The sequence below is a fragment of the Choloepus didactylus genome, unplaced genomic scaffold (assembly GCF_015220235.1).
Source record: "Choloepus didactylus isolate mChoDid1 unplaced genomic scaffold, mChoDid1.pri zz_scaffold_198_ctg1, whole genome shotgun sequence".
In the NCBI taxonomy this organism is placed as follows: Eukaryota; Metazoa; Chordata; class Mammalia; order Pilosa; family Megalonychidae; genus Choloepus; species Choloepus didactylus.
In genome coordinates this window covers 1-24067 of record NW_023637643.1, presented here as the reverse complement: position 1 = coordinate 24067, position 24067 = coordinate 1, and the positions used below count along the sequence as shown (strand labels likewise).

General features: G+C 58.3%; 1 protein-coding gene across 1 annotated transcript; it reads right to left on the bottom strand.

The window, feature by feature from the left end:
* Positions 1 to 475: 475 nt before the first annotated feature.
* Positions 476 to 24061, bottom strand: HDAC5 (histone deacetylase 5). The gene is given in 38 exon segments (XM_037824789.1): positions 476 to 2263; positions 2265 to 2315; positions 2317 to 2342; positions 2469 to 2556; positions 2848 to 2912; positions 2915 to 2980; positions 3502 to 3620; positions 3797 to 3816; positions 3818 to 3895; positions 4138 to 4208; positions 4211 to 4256; positions 5245 to 5322; positions 5324 to 5333; positions 5487 to 5542; positions 5954 to 6061; positions 6221 to 6270; positions 6717 to 6837; positions 7216 to 7225; positions 7228 to 7262; positions 7264 to 7349; positions 8167 to 8224; positions 8227 to 8334; positions 9040 to 9330; positions 9604 to 9729; positions 9731 to 9786; positions 9789 to 9815; positions 10723 to 10900; positions 10902 to 10945; positions 11135 to 11270; positions 11615 to 11727; positions 11814 to 11900; positions 11903 to 11959; positions 12111 to 12241; positions 12506 to 12620; positions 12718 to 12735; positions 12738 to 12861; positions 12962 to 13221; positions 23676 to 24061. Coding segments are annotated over 38 exon segments (3768 nt in total). The 5' UTR covers positions 23827 to 24061; the 3' UTR covers positions 476 to 1759.
* Positions 24062 to 24067: the final 6 nt, after the last annotated feature.

Below are 24067 nucleotides of genomic sequence, written 5' to 3'. Positions count from 1 at the left end.
AGGGGCGTCTCAAACTGGCCCCAATAAAGCCCTTAAACACTTTCAATTCCTTTCATGCCTGTGTGCGCCTCTCTACTGAACTTGCCTGCAGGTGCACAAGTGGGACCCTTGCCAGGCGGCCTGTTAGGCTCAGCCATCCAACCCCTGTTTCTGCAGAGCAGAGTGAAAGGGAAAGGGAGGGCTACATGCTCAGTTGAGACCTCTCAGCCCTGGAGCTCCTCGCTCACTCATCCCCACCTAGGCCACCCAAGAGGTCCCATGAGATGCTGTGGCTACATTTGGTAGAACCGTGTCCTTCACCCATGGGACAAAAATCATCCCCACCCCAGCCCACCCCCAGCCTCTTGTTTCTTAAAACCGGCTGCTGGTCCAAGGGCTGGAGAAGAGAGCAGGTATTTTTGGCCAAGGAGAATGGGAACCTCTACTCCACATGGGAGCCCAGAGAACAGAGACAATCTGCCCCAGAAGGCATGGCCAGAAAACCAGTTTATTTACACAAGGACACAAAATGTAAACAGGTTACAAAATACTTAACTGAATCCATATCCAGGGAGACAAAGCAAGGGGGGGGGCGGTTTACCGAGAACCAGACCAGCCACAGGGAGAAGAGAAGGTAAGGGGCCCTGAGCCTGGGGCTCAGCCTGGGGTGGCCTGGGAGACTAGGCCCGCGGAGGCCCGAGAACGCACTGACAACACGTAAGACACACAAAGCACACAGTGAACCAAATGCAGATGGCTCCTGCTCCTCCCCTGGCTCCCCAACCCTGCTCAGGGCCCCTATCAGGCTAATAAACATGTAAACAGATGGTTGGGCCCTGGGAATGGGAGGAAAGAAAGTATATGTGGTGTTTGGGAAGAGAAGTGAAGACCTCAGCCCGGTATGAGCCACATCCCATCTTTGGTTTCCTACCAGCTGGAAAGCATTTCTTGGGAGCTTTGTGGACAACCCCAGCCCCGGAAACAGGGGGCCCGGCAGGTCCTCCTGGGATACAAGGGCAGTGCCCTGGTCTTAGCTTCTTTTGGCTAAAAAGGGAGCTCACAAGAAAGGGAAGCTCCAGCTGAAAGCAGACTCCTGGGTTCCTGGGTTCTGACCCCTTCTGGAACCCCCACTCTCACCATCCTCAGGCTTCAAAGCAAAAGGTGAAGGAGGGAAGTGGGTTGTTGACCCTCAACTTGCAGGTGGATGGCTAGGGAAAGCTGGTCCTGAGCAGCAGGGGGGTTCTCACCAGCCTGGAACCCCCCTGCAGGGACCATCTTCTCCCCCTCCCCAGCAGAGGGGCAAGGAAGCCAACAGAGTTCAGGTGGAGAGCAAGCCTGGCCCCTGGGGACCCTGGATGCCGGCCCCATCTCTTCCCACACACTTTCACCCTCTCCAGCCTCTGGGAAGGGGAAAAAGGCCCCTGAGGAGAGGAGGCAAGGCAGCTCTGCCCACAGACCTCAGGCCCACATTCTGGGGCCTGGGAGGTCCCCTGGGTGCTGAGGTTGGGAGAGGAGGAGGAGGAGGAGCAGTCTGTGCCAAGATGGTGAGGCCACTCTCGGGGAAAAGGGTAGAGAATCACAGGTTGGGAACCTACCTCCCATCCACTCTACACCAATAAAAACTGTAGAGGGGCCCTCCAGACCCTCTCCTGGGGCTGGAAAGGGGAGGAAGGTGACTTAAGAGGCATTTCCCTCCCACACTAGCTGAAGCCAAGGCACCGAGCTTCCTACCCCCTCCTCACTCAGGGAGACCGCAGAACCTGAGGGTACTGTCCCGGCCTCAGTCCCACCAAGTGGCCCAGGATCCAAGGGGGGAAAGGACAGAATGCGAGAAGTGGGTGTAAGCCACAGCAGGAGGAGGGCCTGGAGGTGCACCCCAACCCCTAAGAAGGAGCTGAGACGTGAGCCACGGGGAGGGGCCTGCAGCAGCCTGGAGGAGCAGGAGGGGCGAGGCTGAGAGAACCCACACGCACACGTGGTTGAATGTGTGACTTTTTGTTTTAATAGAAAAAATAAACAAAATCACAATGATGAAGCCCAGAGGATGGGGGCCAGGAGGCGTCACAGGGCGGCTCCTGCTCCATGGGCTCCTCTGCCCGGCCTGTAGGGACAAGCACAGCGAGGGGCACTGAGTCAGGGATGGGGGGTCACCAGCTGTGGGCAGGGGCAGAGAGCTGGGGTAGGGGGACCTTACCTGGGGCTGTGCTCCCCGGACCGTAGCAGCCTGGGCCTGCTCGGCCCCCACCGACAGCAAGGCCATGGCGCTCACAGTCTCGGCCGTCTCTTGTCTCTCCGGCCTGGGCCTCCCGCAAGGAGCTCCCAGAACCAGCGGCAAACCCTCTGCACGCAGCTCCAGTGTTTGCCTGTGGAAGAGGGGTGGGGGTCAGGGAGGCCAAACAACCCATTCAGACATCCCCAGCTTGGGGGCACCCCCAGGAGCTCGGCCTCCTGGCCAGGCTGAGGTCTGAGCCCCCTGTGCCCATCCCCACGCACTCTGGATCCGATGACTTTCTCTAGCGTGGCCACTGCATTGGTGTTGGGTTTTTGCTGCAAGACTGCCTCATCCAAGGGCTGCAACTGGTGGGGGAAGAAGAGAAGGCTAGGGTGGGGAGTAGGTAGGGATGCCTGCCCCTTGAACCCGCCCCATCTGGACTAAAAATCCCTCCTGGCAGAGGACGAAGCACAGCCCTTTGGAGGTAGTTCCTGCTCAGAAACCCCTTCCTGGCTACCAGCTGTCTCAGGACCCAGGAAAACCCTTCCCAAGTGCCCTCCTGTGGCTTGACCCAAGGAAGGGGCCATCCCTTGCTGACCCCTCACCCCCCCTTGGCTGCTGTCCCCACCTCCCCCCAGCCCCCTGCAGCTGTCACCCTCCACGCTGAGCAGAGCTGAGACGCAGGCCTCAGAGGCATCACAGATGGCGGTCAGGTCGTGGCTCCCTCTAGGGCCAGCACCACCCGGCCCCCTGCCAGTGTCATCAGCTGCCTGGTCAAGTGGCCAAAACCTTTAGGACGGGTGGGAGGAAGAAGATGGAATGGGTAAAAAAATAATAATTCAAGAGAAGGCAAGAGAAAAGAGCAGGGAGAAACCACAACCACCCAAGAGGTGGGACATGTTATACAAAATAAGATGGTGGATTTAAAAGCAGTACATCTGTAATAAATTCATTGCCAATAAACTAAATGTTTCATTAATGACCAAATGTAACAGACTGGCAAAAAAAAAAAAAATTCCAATTACATACTGCCTTATAAATAGCATCACTAAAACATCAGGTTATCACCAAGCTCCACAACTAAGGCTCCAGCAGGAGATCTCACCTGTGCTCCTGCACACCTGTTTGCCCCTCAAGGCCAGGGTTGTCAGGGAGGGTGAGGGTGGCTAAGGGATAGTCCAAGTCCTAGGCCCGCCCAACTCATCTCCCCACAGCCTCTGCGACACCACCCATCAGCTCGTTCCTGCCCCACACCCCCCGCTCGAGCCCATCCTCTCTGTTCCACACCCTCCATCCCCCAGCAGGCTCACATCTGCAGTGGACCGAGTAGCCACCCAGCGGAGACAGGTGTCCCTCGACAGCATCAAATCCAGCGGAGACTAGGACCACGTCAGGGGAGAACTCGTGGGCAATGGGCATCACCACTGTCCTGCAAAGGGACGGCCCAAGCTGACAACCAACCGAAGGCTGGGCCAGGCTCCACCCCCACCCTGTCCCATCTTCCCAGACACACACCCCCTCCACCCACGGAAAGGGAGTGCCTTCTGTCCCCTCCTATTGCAGGGCAGGGGTCCCCACTCCTCCCATGGCCCTTCTCAGCCCCACCTGAAGGCCGTCAGGTACTCCCACGTCTCCGATGGGGGGATCCACACCTCCCGTCCATGCCACGTTCACATTGTACCCCACGCCTGGCCCTCCGCCAACCTGGCACAGAGTGGGGGAGGGGATTATTCTCACTGCCTGGGGGTCCAGGCATCGTCCCCACCTTCACCCCTGCCTCCTCTCCTCACTCCACTGACCTCTGCTCTGCCCAGAGGGACAGTCAGGTCCCTGGTTCTCCCACTAGGAGCCCAGGCTCCCCCGGTACCAGCACCAGCGCACAGGCCTCCGGGGCTCCCTGCCAGGTCCCACTCTGCTGCCTCCCCGAGGGGGCCCAGGGGCTGTACCTCTTCAGGAGCCCCCTGCCTGGAAAGAAGTTCCCATTGGTCATAGCGATGCAGGGAGATGTAGAGCACAGAGGGTCGTGGTAGAAGGCTTGCTGGGTGCCATTGCCGTGATGGATGTCCTAAAGGCAGGTGCAGAGGAGTCAGAACGGCCCAGGCTCAAAGTTGAAATCCCACCGGTCTTCCCATCATGGTAACACTCGGGGGGCACAGCCCACTGCTCGCTAGACTGTTCCATTCACAGTATTGCCTAACTGGGGTTTGTGGGTACAGGTGGGGCACCATGCAGGGAACAAAGCCGAGGGATAAATGCAGCCTAACTCTCTGCAAGGTCAAGTCTACTTACGATTTGGAGGAAAACCTTAAAAGCAAATTAACTAGTAAGAGTTTAAAAACAAACAGATACGTTCTGAAGAAGAATCCAACATTTGCAGTAATTTTAAAGCCAAGGTTGGACCTCAAAGACATTCAGCATCACACCCTTGCTGAGGATTGCTCCTGGCTCCTTCCCCAGCTCACAGGAGTGGTGGATGCCTTTCCCTCTGCCATTAGGGGCAGGGTTTGTGAAGCCTCATATAGCAGCAAGAGCAGAAGTGTCAGGGTCAAAAGGCCTGGTTGGAAACCCAGTGCCAGCATCTCAAGCTAAGAGACCTTGGGTAAGTCGCCTGACATCTCAGTCCTTCATTTACAAAAACAGACACCATAATTCCTACCAAGTGAGGTTATCAGTGTCACCCTGTATCGAGTGCTAATCGGGCTCCTGGCACATGGCAGCCCTCAATCAAGAATGGCAACCTGCAGTGCCCATAGTTGTCCCTACCATTCATGGAATGAAATCCCCTTGGTTGCTTCTGGCTACAAAGTGGGGGGTCAAGATGGAAGAGGAGCCAAAAACCAGCTCGAGTCCCTCATTCATGAGGAGGGGGCCCCCCCACCGGGGTGTACGAGGGCTGGGCTGATGTTCCCGCAGGTAAGTCATCGTGATGAGTTGACCGAGGCCCAGCGGCCAGCCCCAGGAAGAGTGGGTAGCTGAGAGGCAGCTGGGTAGGGGGGCTTCCTGAAGGCTGCCCCGGCAGTGGTTCCACCTGCCCCCACCAGCCCTTTGCCTACCCAGTCCACAATGAGGACCTTGCCCACGTTCAACTTCTGCTGCAGGAGTTTAGCTGTGATGGCTACAGAGTTGAAGAAAGCAGAATCCCCTGAGGGGGGTGGGAGGGGAGAAAAGGGTGGGGAGGTCAGCTTCATTGTGACGTTGGTTCCATGAGCAAAGGAATTGGACAATCAGTTGTCTGAGGGAGGAGAGGTGAGGGGTGAGGGCAGAAGGTCTTGTGCAGGGATGGGGCGGCACTCACATGGCTGTTGATTCCTCAGCGTGGTGTCCTGGGGGCCGGATGATAGCAAATCCATTCTGATGAGGTGGCAGAAGGAGGACAGACAGGGACAGAGAAAAGAGACAGACAGGAAGGCAGGGTGGGCCACACAGAGATAGCAAAGCCAAGCAGGAAAGACAACACAGAATCAGAAAAGCATATATTCAACCCTACCACTCTGAATGCTAACCACAGGCCTCCTGGGCAAGCAGGCTCCATCACTGCCCTTGAAACGCCCACAACAGCACCAGACGTTGATGCCTCTTTGTTGGTCCCTCCTTACCACATACCCCCCGCTGTCCCTGGAGCCATCACCTCCTCCCCACCCTGGCTTGGCACCTGAGGGTTGAGGTTTCAAGGACAGTGCAAAGGAGGAGACTGCCACCATCCTCCATGCCTGAGGATGTGAGACCAAGCCAAGGGGCACCTAGGCCACAGGTCACACTCACCTTGAGCTCTCCCGCAGCCACCTTGAAGGCCAGCTCCACAAGGCAGCCCACCGCCATGCGAACAGCACTGGAGGAATGCATCTCATTCCACACGGTGTCACTGTCCACCTGCGGGGGCAGGAGAGCAGGCTTCAGAGTGCCCCCTGCAGGGGGAGGACAAGCATGGGGGTGGACCCAGGACAGAGGGCCAGCAGTCATGGGGGGGGTGGGGGGCAGGGGACAAAGTTGAGAGAGCCACCCTTTCTCACTGGCAGGCACCCTACTCACCCCAATGCCCCCACAAGGCAGCATGGCGTACATCTTCTGGCTGATAGGTCCTGCAGGGAAGAGGGACAAAACTACTCTGCAAGTTGCCTCAACTGCCAAGGCTGCGGGGTGGGGTCTGCAGAGGGCAGTGAGCTCAGCCACAGAAAAAGCAGGCCCAGACCCAAGCACAGTCGGGCCTTTGCAGCCCACATCAGTTAGGAGCAGTCTGTCCCTCTGTTCTGGAGGATATCCTACTTCTGGGAGCAGACCACTTCCCCATCAGCAAGACTGACCCCCCCACCCCCTATCCTCCTGCACTGCACATCACCAGCATGCTCTGTTCAGGTCGTATTCTCTGTGAATGGTGCCCCCAAGGTGTGCAACATAGCACCAACGCCAACTCTGCCAGGAAGCTAGCCAGGGCCCATCGGGATCCACCTGCCCAACCTGGCTGGGCAGCCTTCCTGACAGCCCCCTATGCCCTGACCAAGCCCTACCCTCCACCCGGCCAGCTCACCGAGTAGCTTCTTGCTGTCCAGCTTCTGCCGGTTGAGGGGACTGGTCCCATAGAGTAGGGTGTGGTACTCGGAGTGCACCGTCTGGATCTCATCCAGCGTGGCCTTGCGGCCCCGGATCCGCTGCCAGCAGAGGGCAGGAAGAGGGGCCCGTGAGCAGGTCCTACTGCAGGCACACGTCTCCCAGATCCTCAGACCCTCTCTTTCTGCCCCAGCTTGGGACACGTGGAGCCACTTTCTGACTCCAAGAGAACCAAACGTCTTTGAGAAAGTATGCTCTGGCCCCCCAGGAACCTTTCTTCAGGACCCTCCTTCACTCAGCTGGGGACCATGGGGGGAAAACAGGCTGCAAAGGACAGAACACTGGGTGGCTGGGGAACCAGCCCCGGATCAGGACTTGAAGAGAGGCTGGGGAAGAGCATGGAGACAGGCTTCACCAACAGGGGGAGAGACCAAGGCCTCCACTGGATTGAGCTGGGGGCGGGAGGGGGCATCCCTTACCTCACACTTGCTAGCAGGCCGGTCTCCTGCAGCCGGGACCAGATGCTCTTGGATGCGGCCGGCGTGCTCGGGATGCACATGGGTGTTTCCGCACATGCACTGGTGCTTCAGCATGAAACGTGTCATAGACCACACTGGGGCAGAGGCAGTAATGCTGGCCAGCACTGCTTGGACCCAGTGTCACCGCCTGGCCACTGCTACGACCCTCAAGACCATCAGCAAGGCTTACCAAGTTCTCCCCCAACCCACCCCCAGCCCAACACCTCCTCAAGGTTATCCACCCACACCCCTGCCCCATCTCCTCTCTGGGTTTTTGCCTCCGTGTTTTCTCCTGAAATTCTTTTCCTCCATTACTGCCCGTTGAAAGCGTCCCCGCTCCTCATGCCCCCACAAAGCTGCCCTGGCACCCAAAGCACTGCACCCCCACACCCCCTGCCCTGCAGCTTGTCCTCCTTTCCTACCTCCTGTCACAGCCTCACCTGCCCACTTCTCCCCCACACCCCACTCCCCATCCTCAGGCACATCCATGTCCCCTCAGACCCTGCATGTGGCAGCTGCCTGGGAAAGGGCTTTCTAGAACAGACTGTGTCCTCATTCTAGACCTCAGAGGAAGAGGGAAGGGAAGCTAGAAGGGGCAAGACCAACTGAGACAGTGAGCTCTCTGCACTTAGGGCCTTGGGTTGACGGTGTGAAGTCAGGTGGTCCCTCAGTGGTTGGGGGTGGGGGGCAAGGGCAGGGCCCCTCACCACCCTCCCAGCTGGAGCAGAGGCTTCTACAGGCTACCATGGCACATGGGGAGCGAATGGAGGCCTAAGGGTCTCTCTACCTCCAGGGTGCTCTCAGGGGCCATGGCAAACCTTTCTGCACCTCTTCACGCTGCCCTCGGGGGTGCCACACTCAGGCCCCCTGGCTGCATGGAGGAAAGACACAACAGGCGGTAGGAGGGCTCACCTGTGGTGAAGAGGTGCTTAGTGGGTGGATCTGGGGGGCTCTTCCTGCCTCCAGGGGCAAGCAGGGTGAGGACTGGGTGCGGCCTAGGGCCTGGTGGGGCACAGTGGCCAGGCTGAGGGGTGCCTGATAAACCTGCAGCGGCTGCAGCTGCTGGGCCTCTGAGAACACCTGGGCAGGAGGGGGGAGCGGAGGAAGCCTGGGTGAGGCTCAGCCCGAGATGCAAGTGAGGGTAGGTGCCCTCCAGGGCCTCCAAAGGGGCCAGAGTCCAGCCCCTCTCTTTCAAGCCTCCTTCCCCCACTTCCTCCCGCTTCTCTCCCCCCAGGCACAGCAGATGCTCCAGCTTGCAGAAGATGGTGAGCGATGGGGGGGACAGGATGAGTCATGCTAAAAGAGTAGCATTGAGGTAAGAGGCTGGGATGGGTGGGGGCGTTGTGAGGGGGCGGGATGAGTCAGGCCCCGAGGCTCGGCTGTGTCCGCAATGAATGGAGCTAGGCGCAAGGCAGACTGTAGTAACCGTGGGGGCGTGTGTGTACACACTGCACAGGGACCAACGCACCAGCGCTCCAGGCAGGCAGAAACGCAGACACACACAGACATGTGTACACAGACACACACATACACATACACGCATGCACGAACAGAGTGGCGGAGCGGTCAGAGGTGTGCCCGGGAGGGTGCTGGCAGACTGGGCCACAGTGGCACAGCTCTGGAACCTCCCTCCTGTCTGCCCCTTGCCCCTTTTCCTGATCAGTAGGCAGCCCCTGCACAGCCTGGCAACTGCACTGACTGGAAGCGGGAAGGAAAGGGTGGAAAATGAGGGCAGAGGAAGGCTGGAGGGGTGGGGGCTGAGGACTTGGCCTGGAGGGTGGGCACCTTTTTGTAGCCAGCACTGGACTCCTCCGCGTCGGGCCCTTCCTCAGAGCCACTCTCGTCCTCCGCATCCCTGACCTGGATGCAATCCTCTTCTTCCTCTTCCTCTTCCTCCTCCTCCTCCTCCTCCTCCTCCAAGTCTTCCTGTGTGCTCTCACTCTCCGTGGAGCCTTCCCGGGGCATGGACAGGGCTCCCTCCCCCAGCAACACCTCCTGCTGCTCAGTCAGCTCCTCCTCAGTCTCCTCGGGGTGAGTGGTGGGCTGCCGTGGCAGCTCCCCGGTCTTGGTGAGGATCTGCGGGCACAGCAGAGGGGGCCACATCAGCTGGGAGGGGGAGCCACCGTGCAGCCCCTACCCAGGAAGGCAGATCCTTCTCTCCCCTTTCCCCCAGCCTGCTGCCAGCCCAGAAGGTTGCCTCTATGTGGATTAGAAAAAGGCCAGGCAGCTCCTTGGAGCTGACACAGCCTGTGAAAGCGGCCCGGGTCTCAGCCCCCCGCCTTCTGCAGCCTGGCATCCCCATGGGCCCTGCCCCCGGCACGCATAGGACACTCGCCTCTCCCGGCTCACCTTGCCCAGCTGCAGCTGCTGCTGCTTCTGCTTCTCCAGGAACTGCTGATGCTGCTGCTGCATGACCAGCTGCTGCAGGGCCTGGGGGCTCTGGGGCAGCGGCGAAGACTGAGTGCGGCTCAGGGGGCCGGTGCCGAGGGAGCTTGCCCACTGTCCGCATGCTGGTGGCCACACGCTCACCGTCACCAGTGGGGACTGCCCATGGAGTGGCACTGTGGAATGGGGCAAGTATGGGGGGCATATCACCATCAGGTACCCCAACCTACCCCAGGACTCCCTCCTGGAATAGTCATTTGCACACTCAGGAACAACCAGCACCACTGAGGGGCCTGGAGCATCCCATCCCCGAATCTAAGCCCCAGTCTTCCTCCTTCCCCACTACACAGCTCAGAGCCACTGCCTCCAGCAAGCCTTCCTGGATTTACCATTCTCTCCCTTGAATTTGCTTAATGGATTGTGCATGCAGTCTTGGGACCTCCTTGTGAACCATGACTAGTTCTCTCTCAACTGGTACAAGACTGCCCTGATTCTGGATCCCCTCTGGATCCCAAACAGCTGGGGTGCATGACCCCTTCTGATGCCAGCAGGTACTTAAGGACTGATTGTCTAAAGCTGTGTTGTCCAATCTCATAGCTACAAGCCACATGTGACTACTGAGCACTTGAAACGTGACCTGTCTGAATTAAGATGTGCTGTTACATTGTGAAATACACAACAGGATTTTAAAAATTTAGAACGAAAAAAGTAAAATATCTCATTAGTAACTCTTTATATTGATTACACATTGAAATGATATTTTGCATATACTGGGTTAGCTATATGCTACCGAAATTAATTTTCGGTTTATTTTTTCCTTTTAAAATTGTGGCCAGCACTGTTCTGGAATGGGGGGCTCCCTGACGGCAGCAGATTTTGTTGAGAACTGGGCTGGGTACACTGTAGGTGCTCAACAGATGTTTGTAAGAAGGTGGAAGAAAACCAGTGATGCATTGTGGGGAGCTGTGACAGAGCCAGAAGGTACCCCTGGCTGCTCTTCCCTGACAGCTGGTCCTGCCTTTGGTCCCCAAAGAAGGGGGACCAGGTTGCCCGCTCCCCCCAGCACAGCCGCCACCCACTCACCAGCAATGAGGGTGCTCTGCTGCCGGGCCTGCTCCAGCAGAAGCACGTGCTGCAGCAAGGAGGCGTGCCCATGGGGGCTGGGGTCACCCTCCAGGGCCACGCCCAACAGGCAGCCAGGGATGGAGGATGTGCTCATGAACTTGCCCGTCAGCGCACCCGCCCTGCGCAGGGACTGGAGGGGTCTGCCTCTCGGCCTCCTGCTGCGTTGACAGCTTCGGGAGGCCTGGTGGGGGTGGGGGGAGGGAGGTGAGGGAGGAGCTGATTTCCCCCTAGTCCTGCCTGTAATCTACTCTCTGTCCACCCCCAGCTCTGGGCAGGGCTCTCTGATCCCCCTCAGGGCCCCAGCTGAGGGCATCCAGGACCAGCACCAATGACCTCAACACTGGAGAGAGGATGGGTCTTTGCACCGTACTTACGGTGAGGTGCGAGTTGGTGACGGTGACTGTGGCCTGCAGCCCTAGGGAGATGTTGGGCAGAGAGGGGGACGTGTAGAGGCTGAACTGGTTGGGGGAGCTGTCCAGAGGGAGGGCCCGGTGCTGGGGGAGCATCTGGGGAGCAGTCGGGAGAGACAAGCATATGAGAGCAGGCAAAGGGGAACCAGCAAGGGAGGGCAACCTGGGGCCAAGGCTCAGGTCTTGGGACGCTGCCCCTCTCCCCCGACCCTGAGCCTCAACTGGGGGCGACTGAGAGACCAGGACACTGCATGGACCTGGGGGACAGATCCCCCTGCAGGGCAACAAGTCCAGGCAAGGCTCCTGCAGCCTCTCCATGCAGGCAGAGAGGGTCTCTGCTGGGCACACTCAGCAAGGCAGACTGGAAGAAGTTGCATTCTTCCAAGGGACAGAGCAGCCTTGCACCCCCCGCCCCACCCAGCCCTCAGCCAGGCCTGTACCTCGGTGGGGATGTTGGGGACTGAGCCAGTAAAGCCATTCTCAGCGATGGTGCTGTGGGAGCTGTTGGGAGAGCTGGGGCCAGAGCCTGGTGCACTGTTACACACAGATGACACTGCGGGAGAAGGGGCTGTCACCTGGCCTGCTCTTGGCCACCCCCCACTCCCAAGCCCTCTCAACAGGGACAGGAGAGCCCTTACCCCCCAGGCCCAGCACCAGTGATCTCAACAGCTCTCTTCTTAAAGGTGCTAATGACAGTCCCATCCTTGCGACGCAGGAGGGGACTGCTCTCCGCTCAGCCACCTTCTGCTTTAGCCTTGAGCGTACTTTCAAGTTGGGTTCCGAGGCTGGGGAGAAGGTGCCCGTGACTCAGACACCCCTGCACGCCCGCAGCCCAGCCTGTGGTCAGCGCTGGCTCCTGCGAGCAGACCTGCCCTCTCCACACTCCCACCTCTACTTCCAAGGAGCCTATTCTCAGCGGACAGGATGGCCACTCACCTGTTTTGCGGAGGGGGAAGTCATCACGGCTGTCATAGGGCCCAAGCAAAGGCAGTTTGTAGGAGGGAGGCGTCCCAGGGGGGCCGCTCTGGGGAGGGGAACTCTGGTCCAAAGAAGCATGATGGGCTCCCCTGGAGTGAAGGGTGGAGGAAGATGAGGCAGACCTAGGTTATCACCTTTTCCCTGGACCTGCCACTTGGCAACCTACATATATAGGGATAGGAAATGGATCTAGGGGAGGGAAACAGGGAGAGAAACCAGGGTGGGATCTCATCTTCTAGGAGAGATCACAGGACCTGGGTATACATAGCCACAGGGCAGGAGCCCCTTGCCATCCTGCAGCCCGGCAGCCCCCTTAGCACCTCTGCCCACCCATGCCTGCCCAGCCCCATTACCAGCATTTGGGGTGCTGCGGGAGGGAATGGTTGAGGCCGCCTGGCGTGGGGTCCTTTGACTTTGACAAGAGGAATTCTTGGAGCCTCAGCTTTACCTCGGTGCTGGCGATGGCACCTGCAGAACAGGACATAGCTGACCTGGGGGCTTAAGGCCAGGACCCCCGAGGCAGGGGGGCGCAGTCTTGGCTGGCCCCAGGAGGCCCAGGCCTTACTCTCTTTGCTTTTCTCTTATTTCGCAGGATGAGCAGCTGTTGCTCCAGCCGCTGCTTCTCCAGCTCCTCCTGCCGCTGCTGCTCCCGCTGCCGCTGCTGCTCCAGCTCCTGTTGCCTCTTGGCTGCCAGCATCTCCTGCTGCTGCTGCAAGGGTATAGTGCGATGGAGGCAGTGGGTGAGCCGGGTCTGGGTGGAGGGGTCAGAGGTCTGTGTGACTCCCCGCACTCTGCACCCCCTCACTCACCTTGAGGTGCTTCTGCAGCTGGACCTCGTGCTGCCGCGTCAGGTGGTCATGCTGTTTCTGGAACTCGGCGAACAGAAGTTGCTTCTGCAGCTGCTGCTGCTGCTTGAGCGCCAGAAGCTCCTGCTGCAGTTGCTGCTCCCTCAGCACAGGGTCCACAGGGCCTGCCAGAGCCCCCCGCAACTCCACAGGGCTGGGGCTGCCTCCGCCCCCACCCCCCATGGAGCTGGGCATGGCTCCTGGCAGCACCGGTTTCACCTCCACTGTGGGGAAAGGAGACAGGAGGGGATCAAAGGGCCCAGTCCTGGACCCCACGAGTCCCTGGCAGCCCTCAGCCTGGGGCCCAGGGAGCTACCAGGCAGGACTACAAGACCTCAAGCGAAGAGAGAGAGAAGGGTCATCAAATCCCCCCACTCCAGGGACAGCAGTCTTGTGCCTCAATTAAGTGAGGCAGAAGCTGTGAGCTTCAATAAGAACTTGCAGAAGCAAGAAGCACAGAGCCTGTGTGAGGATGCAACACACGATCATTACTGTCATGGAGAGCTGACACCATCGGGCACTTTTGTGCCAGCATTTTACATGAATTACTCATCTAAGCCTCATGGTTATCTATGACTTAAGTGCTATTATGAACCTATTTTACTGATAAGGGAACCGAGGTTTAGCAAGTTTTCAGTAATTTGACAAGGACATACATACAGCCCAGTGATCACAGAACCAGGAAGTGAATCAAAACCCCACACTTTTAACCACTGTCCCAGGCTCCTCCCTCACCTCTTAACACCCCTTCCCCCCCCACACACGCACCCCACAAAAAGCACTAGAAGAGAAACTGAGGTATAGGGGTTGGTTCTAGAACTGATGGGCTGGCAACCAGGTCCTCAGTAAACTGAGGAGAAGCCTGTGTAGACCTTATGGACATCGCTACCTTCTCCTCTGTCTTCTGCCCCAGACCCAGCTGGGGCAGACTGAGTGGCAGGGAGGCTGTGGCAATGAGGGGTGGAAGCAGGAGACCTCAGGGAAAGGGGGTGCAGGGCTGCACCGTGCCAGGGACAGGAGGGGGGCTGGGAGTCAGACTCGCTTCCTTTGCTGGATTATCTCCTTTCAACAGTTTTATTGTAATTACCATGAAAATGCCTCTATATATAGAGTGAGCCAAACAGCAGCTGTGCCTGAGCGGGGAGGGGGGAGGAGCGAATGGGCGGGCAGGCGGGAGGGAGGAGGTGGGAGGAGGAGACAGGAAAGGAAAGGGAATCAGACAGGAAGACGGGTAATGGCACAGGGGAGGGCAGGAGCTGAGGCAGAGCTAGCAGCACTCCAGTCCCCGGGAGAAGCCATTGGGAAGCGGAAAGGTGTGGAGGGGCCCTATTGGGCCCCAAGACCCAGGGTCCAGGCCCCCATGTGGACAATGGGCCTCGGGGTCTCAGGGAGTAGAAAAGGACCCAACGGGCTTATGGGAAGAGGCTGGGTTTTGACCTCTTGATCCCTGTACACTGTCCTCTGGTCTCTGAATGTCACTTCCCACCACTGCCCCGTGGTTGCCAGGGCAACTGGGCAAATGCCACACCAGCAGGGAGCCCCAAGCCCAGCCCACACTCCACAAAGCCTCCTGATGCCAGCAGGAAAGGGAAGGCAGGCCACCCACTGCCTGGGAAGGAGGAAATGAAAGAGGCAGGACTGACCCCATCTTGTTTCTTTTCTACTTGTTTCTCCAAAGAAAGCCCTCACTTCCCTTGCTTCAGCCCAGGGAGGCCATGGGCAGCTGGGATGACTCTCCTGTGGCAACAAGTCCCACTCCAGGCCAGGCCCAGAGAAGGGATGCCAACACACTGACAGCTGCCAGTGTCTTACACCCTCATGAATAAGCCCTGCCCAGGCCCCCCACTGCAGTCTCTCACCAGGAACAGAGCGGGGGCTGGGAGGGGGCAGGGTAGACTAAGGGCTAGCTAAGAGACCCACCCCCCCAATTATTCAGGCCAGGGGCTTGGGTCTCTCCAGGAACCCCAATACTGAATGGGGGTCACCAAGGAGGCCAAAGGCCAAGGCCAAGGCCATGCCACCTCATGTCTCCATGAGGCCTCTGGGTCCCCCTGGAGGTGGGGGGGGGGGGGGAGGTAGCGGGAGGTAAAGCCTGAGCAGGATGACCCTCTCCCCACCAGCCTCTTCTTCCCCCAGCCCTGCTAGGCACATTCCTCTGTGGTTTGTCCGCCAGCCGCACTGACGACTCTGCGGCCACGAGGCCAGAGCCACATCTGCAGGAGTGGCCAGATATGGCCGGGAGGGTTGGGTTACACACACACACACACACACACTCACTCACTTTCCCTTCCAACCATGTCCTGCTCCAGCACCAGGAGGAAGGGCCCCTGGAAACTGCAGCAGGCCTTTCTGGCAACAGCAGTCCCCCATGCAGGGTGCAAAGCAGGGAAGTCCTCCCCAGCCCTGAGGCGCACAGCAAGATCCCAAGCTGGCGGGAAGGTTGTCTGTTCCTAGGCAGGGCTGGCTTGGCCCGGAACGCTCTGATCACTCAGCCAAGAGTGGACAGGCTTCAGCCTGCTGCTCCCGGCAGAGCCGGGGCTGCCGGCGCCGGATGCCAGCCCGCCTGCCTGGAGAAGGGCAGGGGTCCAGGCGGTCCTGGCTCCCAGCAGATAACCTTGCCTCGGGCGGGAACCGCTGCCAGCAGTGCTGGCTTCCCTCGCAGGAATCCTGAGGAAAGGGCACAGACTCAGGCAAGGGGAATCTCCCACCAGGGCTGCTGTCGGGAGCCGTGGCCCCATTGGTATTCAGGTGGCAAGGCGGCCAGCAAGCTCCACCAGGCAGCCTTGTTCCCACGCAAGCAGGAAGTGCGGGTGGCTGGAGAATATTAATCTGCAGGCCCCACAGGGCCTGGGCAGCATGCAGCTCCGAGAGGTCGGCCAGGTAGCAACCTGGCTCTATCCAAGATGGAAAGAGCTGTGGCTGGGCAGTGGGGATCAGGGGTCAGGCAGCCCCCTGAATACTGAATATAGTCTGCTGGGCACAGAACCTAGAGCCTGGCTGGCCTTGCAGCCCCTCGAGGTTCCATGCCCTAGCCATCTCGGCACAAACAGAGGAGCTGGCAGCAGCTGCCCTCAGAACCTAGCACCTAGAAGGGGAAGTGGTTGTGCTATGGCAGAAGGAGGCTCCTGGCCACCTCCTGGTGGACCAAGGAAGGTCGGACGACCTCTGGAAAGAGAAGAGGGTAGGGGAGGGGCACTGCTCCCTAAGGGGACCAGTTGGGAGCTCTTGCTGGCAAAGACCTCCCCACCCCGCCTGAAAGGCCAGGGAAGGGTTATGTGGGAGGCTGAGGCCCTGGGGTTCTGCCCCAACAGCCCATGCCTCACTCTGATGGAGAGGGCGGAGGTCAGACAGCCAGCACAGCCGGCTCCTGCAGAGGTCAGAGGGACATTGAGGAGGCACCTGGAGTCAGGCCCTGGGCCACCTTACCCTGCCTCCGCTCAATACCTTTCTTCTTCCGGAAGCCTCGACTCTTCCTCGGGCAGGTGTAGCTCCAGGCACGAGAGGCAACACCATCCTGTCCTCTGAACTGACACTGCTTCCATGAAGATGCCCCAGCCCAGGCTGCACATTCCAGCCATCAGAGTGCCCCCACCACACCCCTGAAGTCTCACCCCAGGCTCTGGCCCAGAAGGGGCTGCTGGCCAGCTCACGGGCACAACTGGGCAGTGGCGACTCCTCGGTTAGACTACCTTCCCGTCCAGCTGGGCTGCCCTCCTCTCCATGAGCCCCATCAGCTCAGGGGGGGCCTCCATGGCAGCTTCTCCAGGTAGCACAACAAGGGATAGCCTGGCTCCTCTAGGGAAGATAACACACAGTGCTGAACGCGCAACTTCTGGTACCTTAGAAGACAAAGAGGATATCTACACAAACGAACACTGTCCCCAAGCAGACCAGGGGCTCTGAGACATGAAGAGTAGGTTTTAGCAGGGCCTTTGGGGATAAGGGATCAAAGGGAAAAAAACAGACCTAGCTGTCCAAGAGCCAGGCCAAGCCTTCCTCCCACTCTGAACACACCAAAACCTGTGCCCCGCCTCTAGGCCCTCTCTCGGAGATATCACCACCAAGCCCAGACTCCCTGGGCAGCAGGTAAATGGTACCTTTAGTTCCTCCTACATGTAGAAGCCCTGGAGGAAGGGGGGCGGCAAGGTGTGAGGACCCGCCTGGCAGACACAAGCACTTGTCACCTGGCTCCACAAAGACCAGGCTCCCAGGAGCCACCAGCCACAGAAGTCTGGGGAAGGTGCCCAGTGTACAGGGTACAAGGGAGAGTACATTAAAGCTGTCTGGGAAGTCTGCACAGCCCAAAAATGAGGCCCTTACAGATAACCCTTGGATCTAAAGAGCTGCCCTAGAAAGAGGGATAGGGGTTAAAAGGGACCTTTGAGATGATCTACCTCAGGCCCCTCATTACACAGATGAGGAAACCAGGCCTCGACAGGCTGCCCTGGGGAGATGCCTCAAGCTCAGCAGCAGCAGAGCAGGGATTCAAACCCAGGTGTCCCAACTCCCAGTGCAGCCAGGTTCCCCCTGGGCACAAGCAGGTGCAGTGTGGCTCTGGGGAGGGGAACCCCAGCTGCTCAGCACAAGCCAGCCCTGGACAACTGGCCCCTCTGGAGAGCGAGGGGCTGGCAGCCCACTCTAGAGGGCAGCGTCTCCCACCAGCACCCATGCCCTCAGGTCCCTCACCAGGCTGGGGAGTCAGCAGCTTCCTTCAAGTCTAATTACCTTGTTCTGTCTCTCTGGAGACTGGGAAAGGCTCTTGTCCCTGTCCTGGCCTTGAGGGGGGTTGGAAGGTAGGGAACAGCATTTCAAACTCCTCAGCTGATGACGACGGCAACCCATCCCCACCAAGAATGGTTTTCCCATGATCTATTTCTGTGCTCTTATGGGACGAGCAAGGTCAAGTGAGGCTTAGGCGCAACAGGTTCTGCCACAATTCAGACAGACGTTTCCACATGTGCAAGCTGAGTATGACTCTCACCTAGCAATTTTCACCAGTCCTCATTTAACGTAAGTGAACACACGGTGCATAACGGTTAAGAGTGAGGGCACTGGAGTAAGAGAGCGCCACGGTTCACGTCAGGCTCCGCTGTTTATAGGGCAGTACATCGAGCACCTCCCTGTGCTCCATTCCGGCATCTGTAAAATGGGCATAACACTAGCACCTACCTCCCAGAGTCCTTAGGCTCAAAAAAGATAACACATGCAGAGGCTTGGCACAGAGCCTGGTGAGATCCCAAGAGATGCTAGTCATAAATATGTGTTGATCTCTCCAATTACTGAAGGCTTCCCTATAGCGGGAACTCAACATTTTTGGTGCCCTGGACCTCTCTGGCAGTCTAGTGAAGTCTGTGGACCACTTCTCAGAATAACATTTCTAAAATGCATAAAGTAAAATACCGAGGATTATGTGCGGCCAAGTTCACAGACCTCCTGGATTTCGATCCAAGGATGCCAGGTTCAGACTCCTGCCAGAGTTAGCTTTCCGACTGTCCTAAGGTTGCTCTGGGGTCCTGTCCCGATTGAAGCCCTTCCTGTGGGTCCAACACAACACAAGCCGGGGACACTGGGTGCCAGGGCATGGGGAAGGAATCTCTGGGAACAGCTGTCCTCCCAACACCAGCACTTCCCGGCTGTCTCACCTGCCTCGCTACCTCCGAGAAGCACCACTGTCCCTCTGGGGCTCTGCCCACAACAGTGGGCTCTCTCCTGTCCCTCAAAAGCCTGCCTTAGCACAGAGACATAAGTTTTGGCCCCTACTCTCAGAACTCCCAGCTCCAAGCAGTCAGACATTCTCCCATGCACCTGCCCTGCAGTAGGCGATACCTCTGTCCCCAGTACTATTCCACCTGCTCCAGGCGAAAGGACTTGGGAAACCCTAAACCCCTCTCCTTTCAGGACAGAAGGAACATGAAACTGACTCAAGAGATGCTTAGAATGTCAGTGCAGGAAGGACCCTAGAGATCAGCAACTCAGCTCCCCAAGTTGACAAAGGAGGAAAGTGAGGCCGGAGAGGGAAGGGATTTGTCCAAGCTCACGGGGAAAGGCAGTGGAGGAGCCAGGGCTCAACTCTTGGTCTCCTGCTCCCTCTCTGCCTCCCACTTGTAAAACAGAAGGGGAAACCCTGAGAGCTGCTCTCGCATTTGACGAAAGATGGGATGAGGAGCCATTCTGAATTAAGGATCCAGGGATGGAGACAAGGGTCCCTGGCTGGCCACAAGAACACCAGAGCCAGGAAGCATAGGAGAGAAGGGGTCCCCACGGAGGGAACCCCAGTAACCTTGAAGCAGACAATGAATCAGAAAGGGCTTAAATTTAGGGGACGCAGAGCCCTGGGGAAGGCACAAGGCATCTCCATCTGGTGGCGATGGACTTAGTCAATGACTTCGGGATGCTATCTGGAGAGATACAGACTCGCTTCTCCAGGCATGGTGATTTCCAGGAAATACTTGGGCACAAAGCTAGAGGCAATTAAAAGGCACATGAACCATTCAGAGTCTGCAGCTGTTGCTGGGACTGTTCACTCCACACCTGGGGTGGGACGGCAGGGGTCCCAGAGTGGATCTGCCTCCACTCCCCAAGCACAACCCAGCCCTGCATGTCCAGCAGGGCGTCTTGCCCACCTGGCCTCTTGCCATAATCCCCTGCCCCAGCTGGGGTTTGGACATCTGTTCCCCGGCGTCTCGAAACATCCTCTCCAGACTGCCAGGCTGCTGAGAACTGGATTCGCCCCTGACTGGGGTGAAGGTTTCCCTACCTCTGCAGTGAGTACAAAGCCCTTCTCCCAGGAGTCCCAAGGCCCACTGGGGCCTTCCAGGGCTGCTGGTGATAGCTGCAGGCAGGCTGCTGAGCTCCATGACCCCTGTCCACACAGCCCTTACTCCAAGCATGGTAAGAGTCCACCCACATCAAACTCACCTAAGACTATGTTAAAAATGCTGGTTCCTGGGCCAACCTATAGAATCTGAACCTTTGGGGGCAAGGCCTGGGCAATGGCATTTTAATACAGTCCCTGGGAGACTGTGATGAAGTTTTGAGCACCACTGACTGCCCACAGCGTCCCTGGAGCTGCTGCCTGCACTCCCTTCTGCTGCTGACCTGACCGCTGTTACAGCTGTGTGTGTGGACACGGCTAATCGGATTTCCTGCCTGGCAGCTGCGCAGCAGGGAAGGGACAGCTGAGGGCCTCGAAAACAAGAAGAGGGGATGAAGAAGGAGGGGATGGGGGCAGGAGGAGGCTGTCTGGGTGGAGAGGGTGTTCAACTTTGTTCCTAGACCCCCTTCTCCCCTTGGGCAGAAATCCCTGCAGAGAGGGAGACAGCTGAACAAGTGGTCCCAAGTATTTACAGAACACAAAGCCTCCTCTCAGAAACCTCAGTAGCTAGTTCCCCATGGCCAGGCTGGTCTTATTCTCCAGGAGCACAAACTTTGGAGGCACACAGAAAGGGCCGTTGTGCAAGGTTGTGCAGGTTGTATACCCATGAGGGCACCCAACGAAGGGGAAAACTGGGGCTGAAAATGAGCCTGTCTCCAATTGCCAAGCCATGCACTCCTGGCATGGGATGTATCCATCCAGAAGAAGGGGCACCTTTTTAAAATTTGCAGAAAGGAGCTTCTGTATGGGTTAGCCGTGGCGCTCCACACTGACCTGAGATCGAATCCCAGATTTGAATCCCAGTCACTTCCTTTTTCTGTGACTTTGTGCAAGTTTCTTAACCTGAGTCTTCCTATTTGTAAAACATGGCCATTAATACTTTCCTAAATGAAATAAAATAAGGAAAGCACCTAATACTCTTGTTGGTACCTTAAAATACTGTTAGTTCCCTTCTCATCCCTGAGTCTCACCCTTCCTACCTTCTCCACACCCCCAAGCAGCCAAGCTTTGAATGGTCTGAAGAGCATGAATAAGAATGTCCCAGGAAAATGCCAATACCAAAACCGAACTCCACGGCACTTCCCAATATCCACAGCATTCCTTACTGGCACAAGCAGGGTTCAGACCCTCCCTCATTGGGGAAAGGGGATTCCCCCTCCATGCCTTCCCTAATAATCTGCCCACTGCCCAAGCCTCAGCTCCACCCAGTCCAGGGCAGAGGGGACTCCAAGGCTCACAGAAGGCAGGCAGGGATTCCTGGGAATCCCACACCAGAGTCCAAGCTCCCAGGCTCCCAAAGCCAGGGCCAGGCCCAGATGGTGGTGGTGCCCACTGGGCGCCAGGCTAGGCATCAGTTCTCATCCGTCAAGGAGACCCTCGTAAGGCTGCTAACAGAAGCTGCAGTCTGTCCCCCTCCTCAAGCAGGAATAGCCAAGAGTGCCCCCCATCTCCCATGGGCTCGGTCTGCTGAGGCTCTGGCTCACCCACTGGGGTGTCTCACCCATAGCCGTCTATTCATCCCCAGGGCCAAGCCCCAGAATAGAACTCAGGAATCCCTCCATCAGCCCTAGACGTCCGTCCTGTAGACATCAGTCCATTCATCCATGTGCCAGGCACAGTACTAGGTACTGGGGAACCAGCAGTTAACCAGGAAGCCCAGACAACAAGGGCTGCTTCTAATGACATGCTATTTGCAGGCAGCAGGTAGGTTTACCCACCTGGAAAGCCCCTTTCCCCAACCCCTTGGGCCAGGGAGGCCTGTGCTACAGACACCACCCAAGAAAGTGTCCCTGGACACCTGCTTTTTCAGCCACAGGCTTTTGCATCCCGTCTGGAGACTGATCAAGATATGGAGGGGGTGGGGTGTGGGGTGGGGCAGGGGGAGGGAAAGACCAGGCTGCCTGGGCCCTCACAGCAGTGTTTATCTGGGGTGGATTTTTTTTAACCCAAAGGTTAAAGCGTTTCTATTTGAAACATCTGTTTACATTCCAGAGTCCAAAAAAAAAAACAAGGCAGCGGAGCTCCAGGCCTATATCTGTCCCCAGCCACGTCACAGACACAGCATCAGAGCTGCGCAGCGGGGGCATTCCTTAGCCCTGTCCCCGAGTGCCTGAGGTGACTCATGCCTCCCTCCTGCCAGTGTGGACCACGCCACCGCTCCGAGGGCTGGGCAGCCCGGGAGGAGGGGACGGGACCTGGAGAAAGGACTGGCCAGGGGCGGACAGCCTTAGGGCAGGGACGCGTGGGGACCCAGCTTGCATGGCTTTTGGGGGTCTAACTTGAAAACAGGTAAGTGAACAAGAGAAGGAGGAAACTTCGGGCCAACCTCTGGCTGCTGCTGGGAGGCAAGGGACAGCAGGGACAGAGCAGGATGGCCAAGAGGGGTAGAGCTGCCCCAAAAACGGATGCTCTGCAAGGCCAGCCCTGTGCTTTCCAAGAAATCACCTTGAGTCCCAGAGGCTTTGGGACAGGGATCAGCAGGCAGGGCCTTTAGCAAGAGCCACAGACTCAACTAGGCCAATGCTGGGACGAGCTTTGTAGACTTATCCCCAACCCAGAAGAATGAGTGGGGACCTTGCAGACTGTCCCCCAGGATTATGTCTCTAGCCCATGGGACTGTGTGGGGACCCTCCAGGGTTAGGCCCCTACATGAGGAGACTGAGTGGGCATCCCTGCCCAGGCAGATGACAGCCCTTGTTCCAACGGTTTTCCAAATCTTCCAAAACCATCATCCTCTGACATATCCCAGCCCAGCTACAACCTTATCCCTGGACGGCTCAGAGCCAAACCATAGTGCAGAGGTCCCCGGATCCCACCTTCCAATTCGAAGCTTGGGACCCACCCCCCGACATATACACACACACAGATACCCACACCCAAGTGCCAAGCTGCTGCCAGGAGGGGCTGAGCGGGCATGGGTCCAGTAGGCCCCACCCCGGAGGAAGCATCTTGTGGTGCCGGCCTGGTGAGGAGGCTGTGCCAGGAAGGCCTGATGCTGCCAACAGGTTCCTGGGAGTGAGAGAGGGAGTGGCCCAGCTCTGGATGACTCCACCCCCGGCCAAGGACCAAAAAACTTCCAGCTAAGAAGATGGCGGGGGTGGGGTGGGGGTTCCTCAAAGCCCTTCTGAGCCGGAATAACACCCCTTCATCTCACGAGACAGAAGTAAAACTGTGGTCCAGGGAGAGAAGAGATCCAGGGTAGCCAGGGGCTAAGGCAGCCATGGCTCCGACATCCAGCTGCCAACCCTCTGTCTAACTCTACCACTGCATGGAGCCTCCTTCCCCAAGCACCCGATTTTCAGGGAGCTCCTCTGACTGGGGACTTGCAGAAGTGCTGCACTCTATCCCCTGCCTCTCAGAACCCAGTGCAGGGGCTGGGGTTAGCCTTTATTCTTGTGGACACCCCAGCTATAGCTCCTGCCCCAAACCTGGGGAGAGGGCCACCTGGAGGCAGGTCACTGACCTACTTCCACCCCTCTGACTATGGTGCCAACTAGGCCAAGATTCAGTAACCCAGAACCCCCACCGCAAGATGCTGACCCTGCCCGAGGCCAAAGGGCCCACAGAGATGCAGGGGAAGGCCTGGTAGAGGGCAGGGGCACGGGGCAGAGAAGCCAGACACTGAAGCCCAAACTGAAGCCATCCCTCTGAGCATGGCTCCCTGCAGCTGATACCTTGTCAACAAAGCCCTCCAGAAAGATCTGAGCAGGAACTCCCTCTGGGCAAGGCCCAGAGCCAGAAGCTCAGCCCCAAGAACAGGGATGCCCAGCAGCAGAGGGCAGGCAGGGACACCGAGGCACTTACCTGCCCCGGCGATGCTGTGGAGAGGAGTCCGCGGCAGGATTTCCAAGGCGGGTTCCCGGCCTGACATCCCATCTGCTGAGAAACAGGATTCTGTCTCATAGATGGTCTGCAGCATCTCCACGAGCCCCTGAGCCTTGGGCACCAGCAGCATGCCAGGGAGGGGGGCCGCCCGAGGCGGGGGGTTGACCAACGCGAAAGCCCTCAGTGCCCGGGAGCTCCCTCAGGCCCACTGCTGCCGGCCCCGCGCCGTGGGGAGGCGCCTCATCCGGCCCGGGTGCTCCTGGGCGGGAGGAGCCGGGAGCCTCCGGAGCTGCAGGCCGAGCTCTTCCCTGGAGGCGCGGGGCCCGCCGGCCTCTCCCCGGCTCCCCGGGAGCTGGGGTACCGCTGCACAC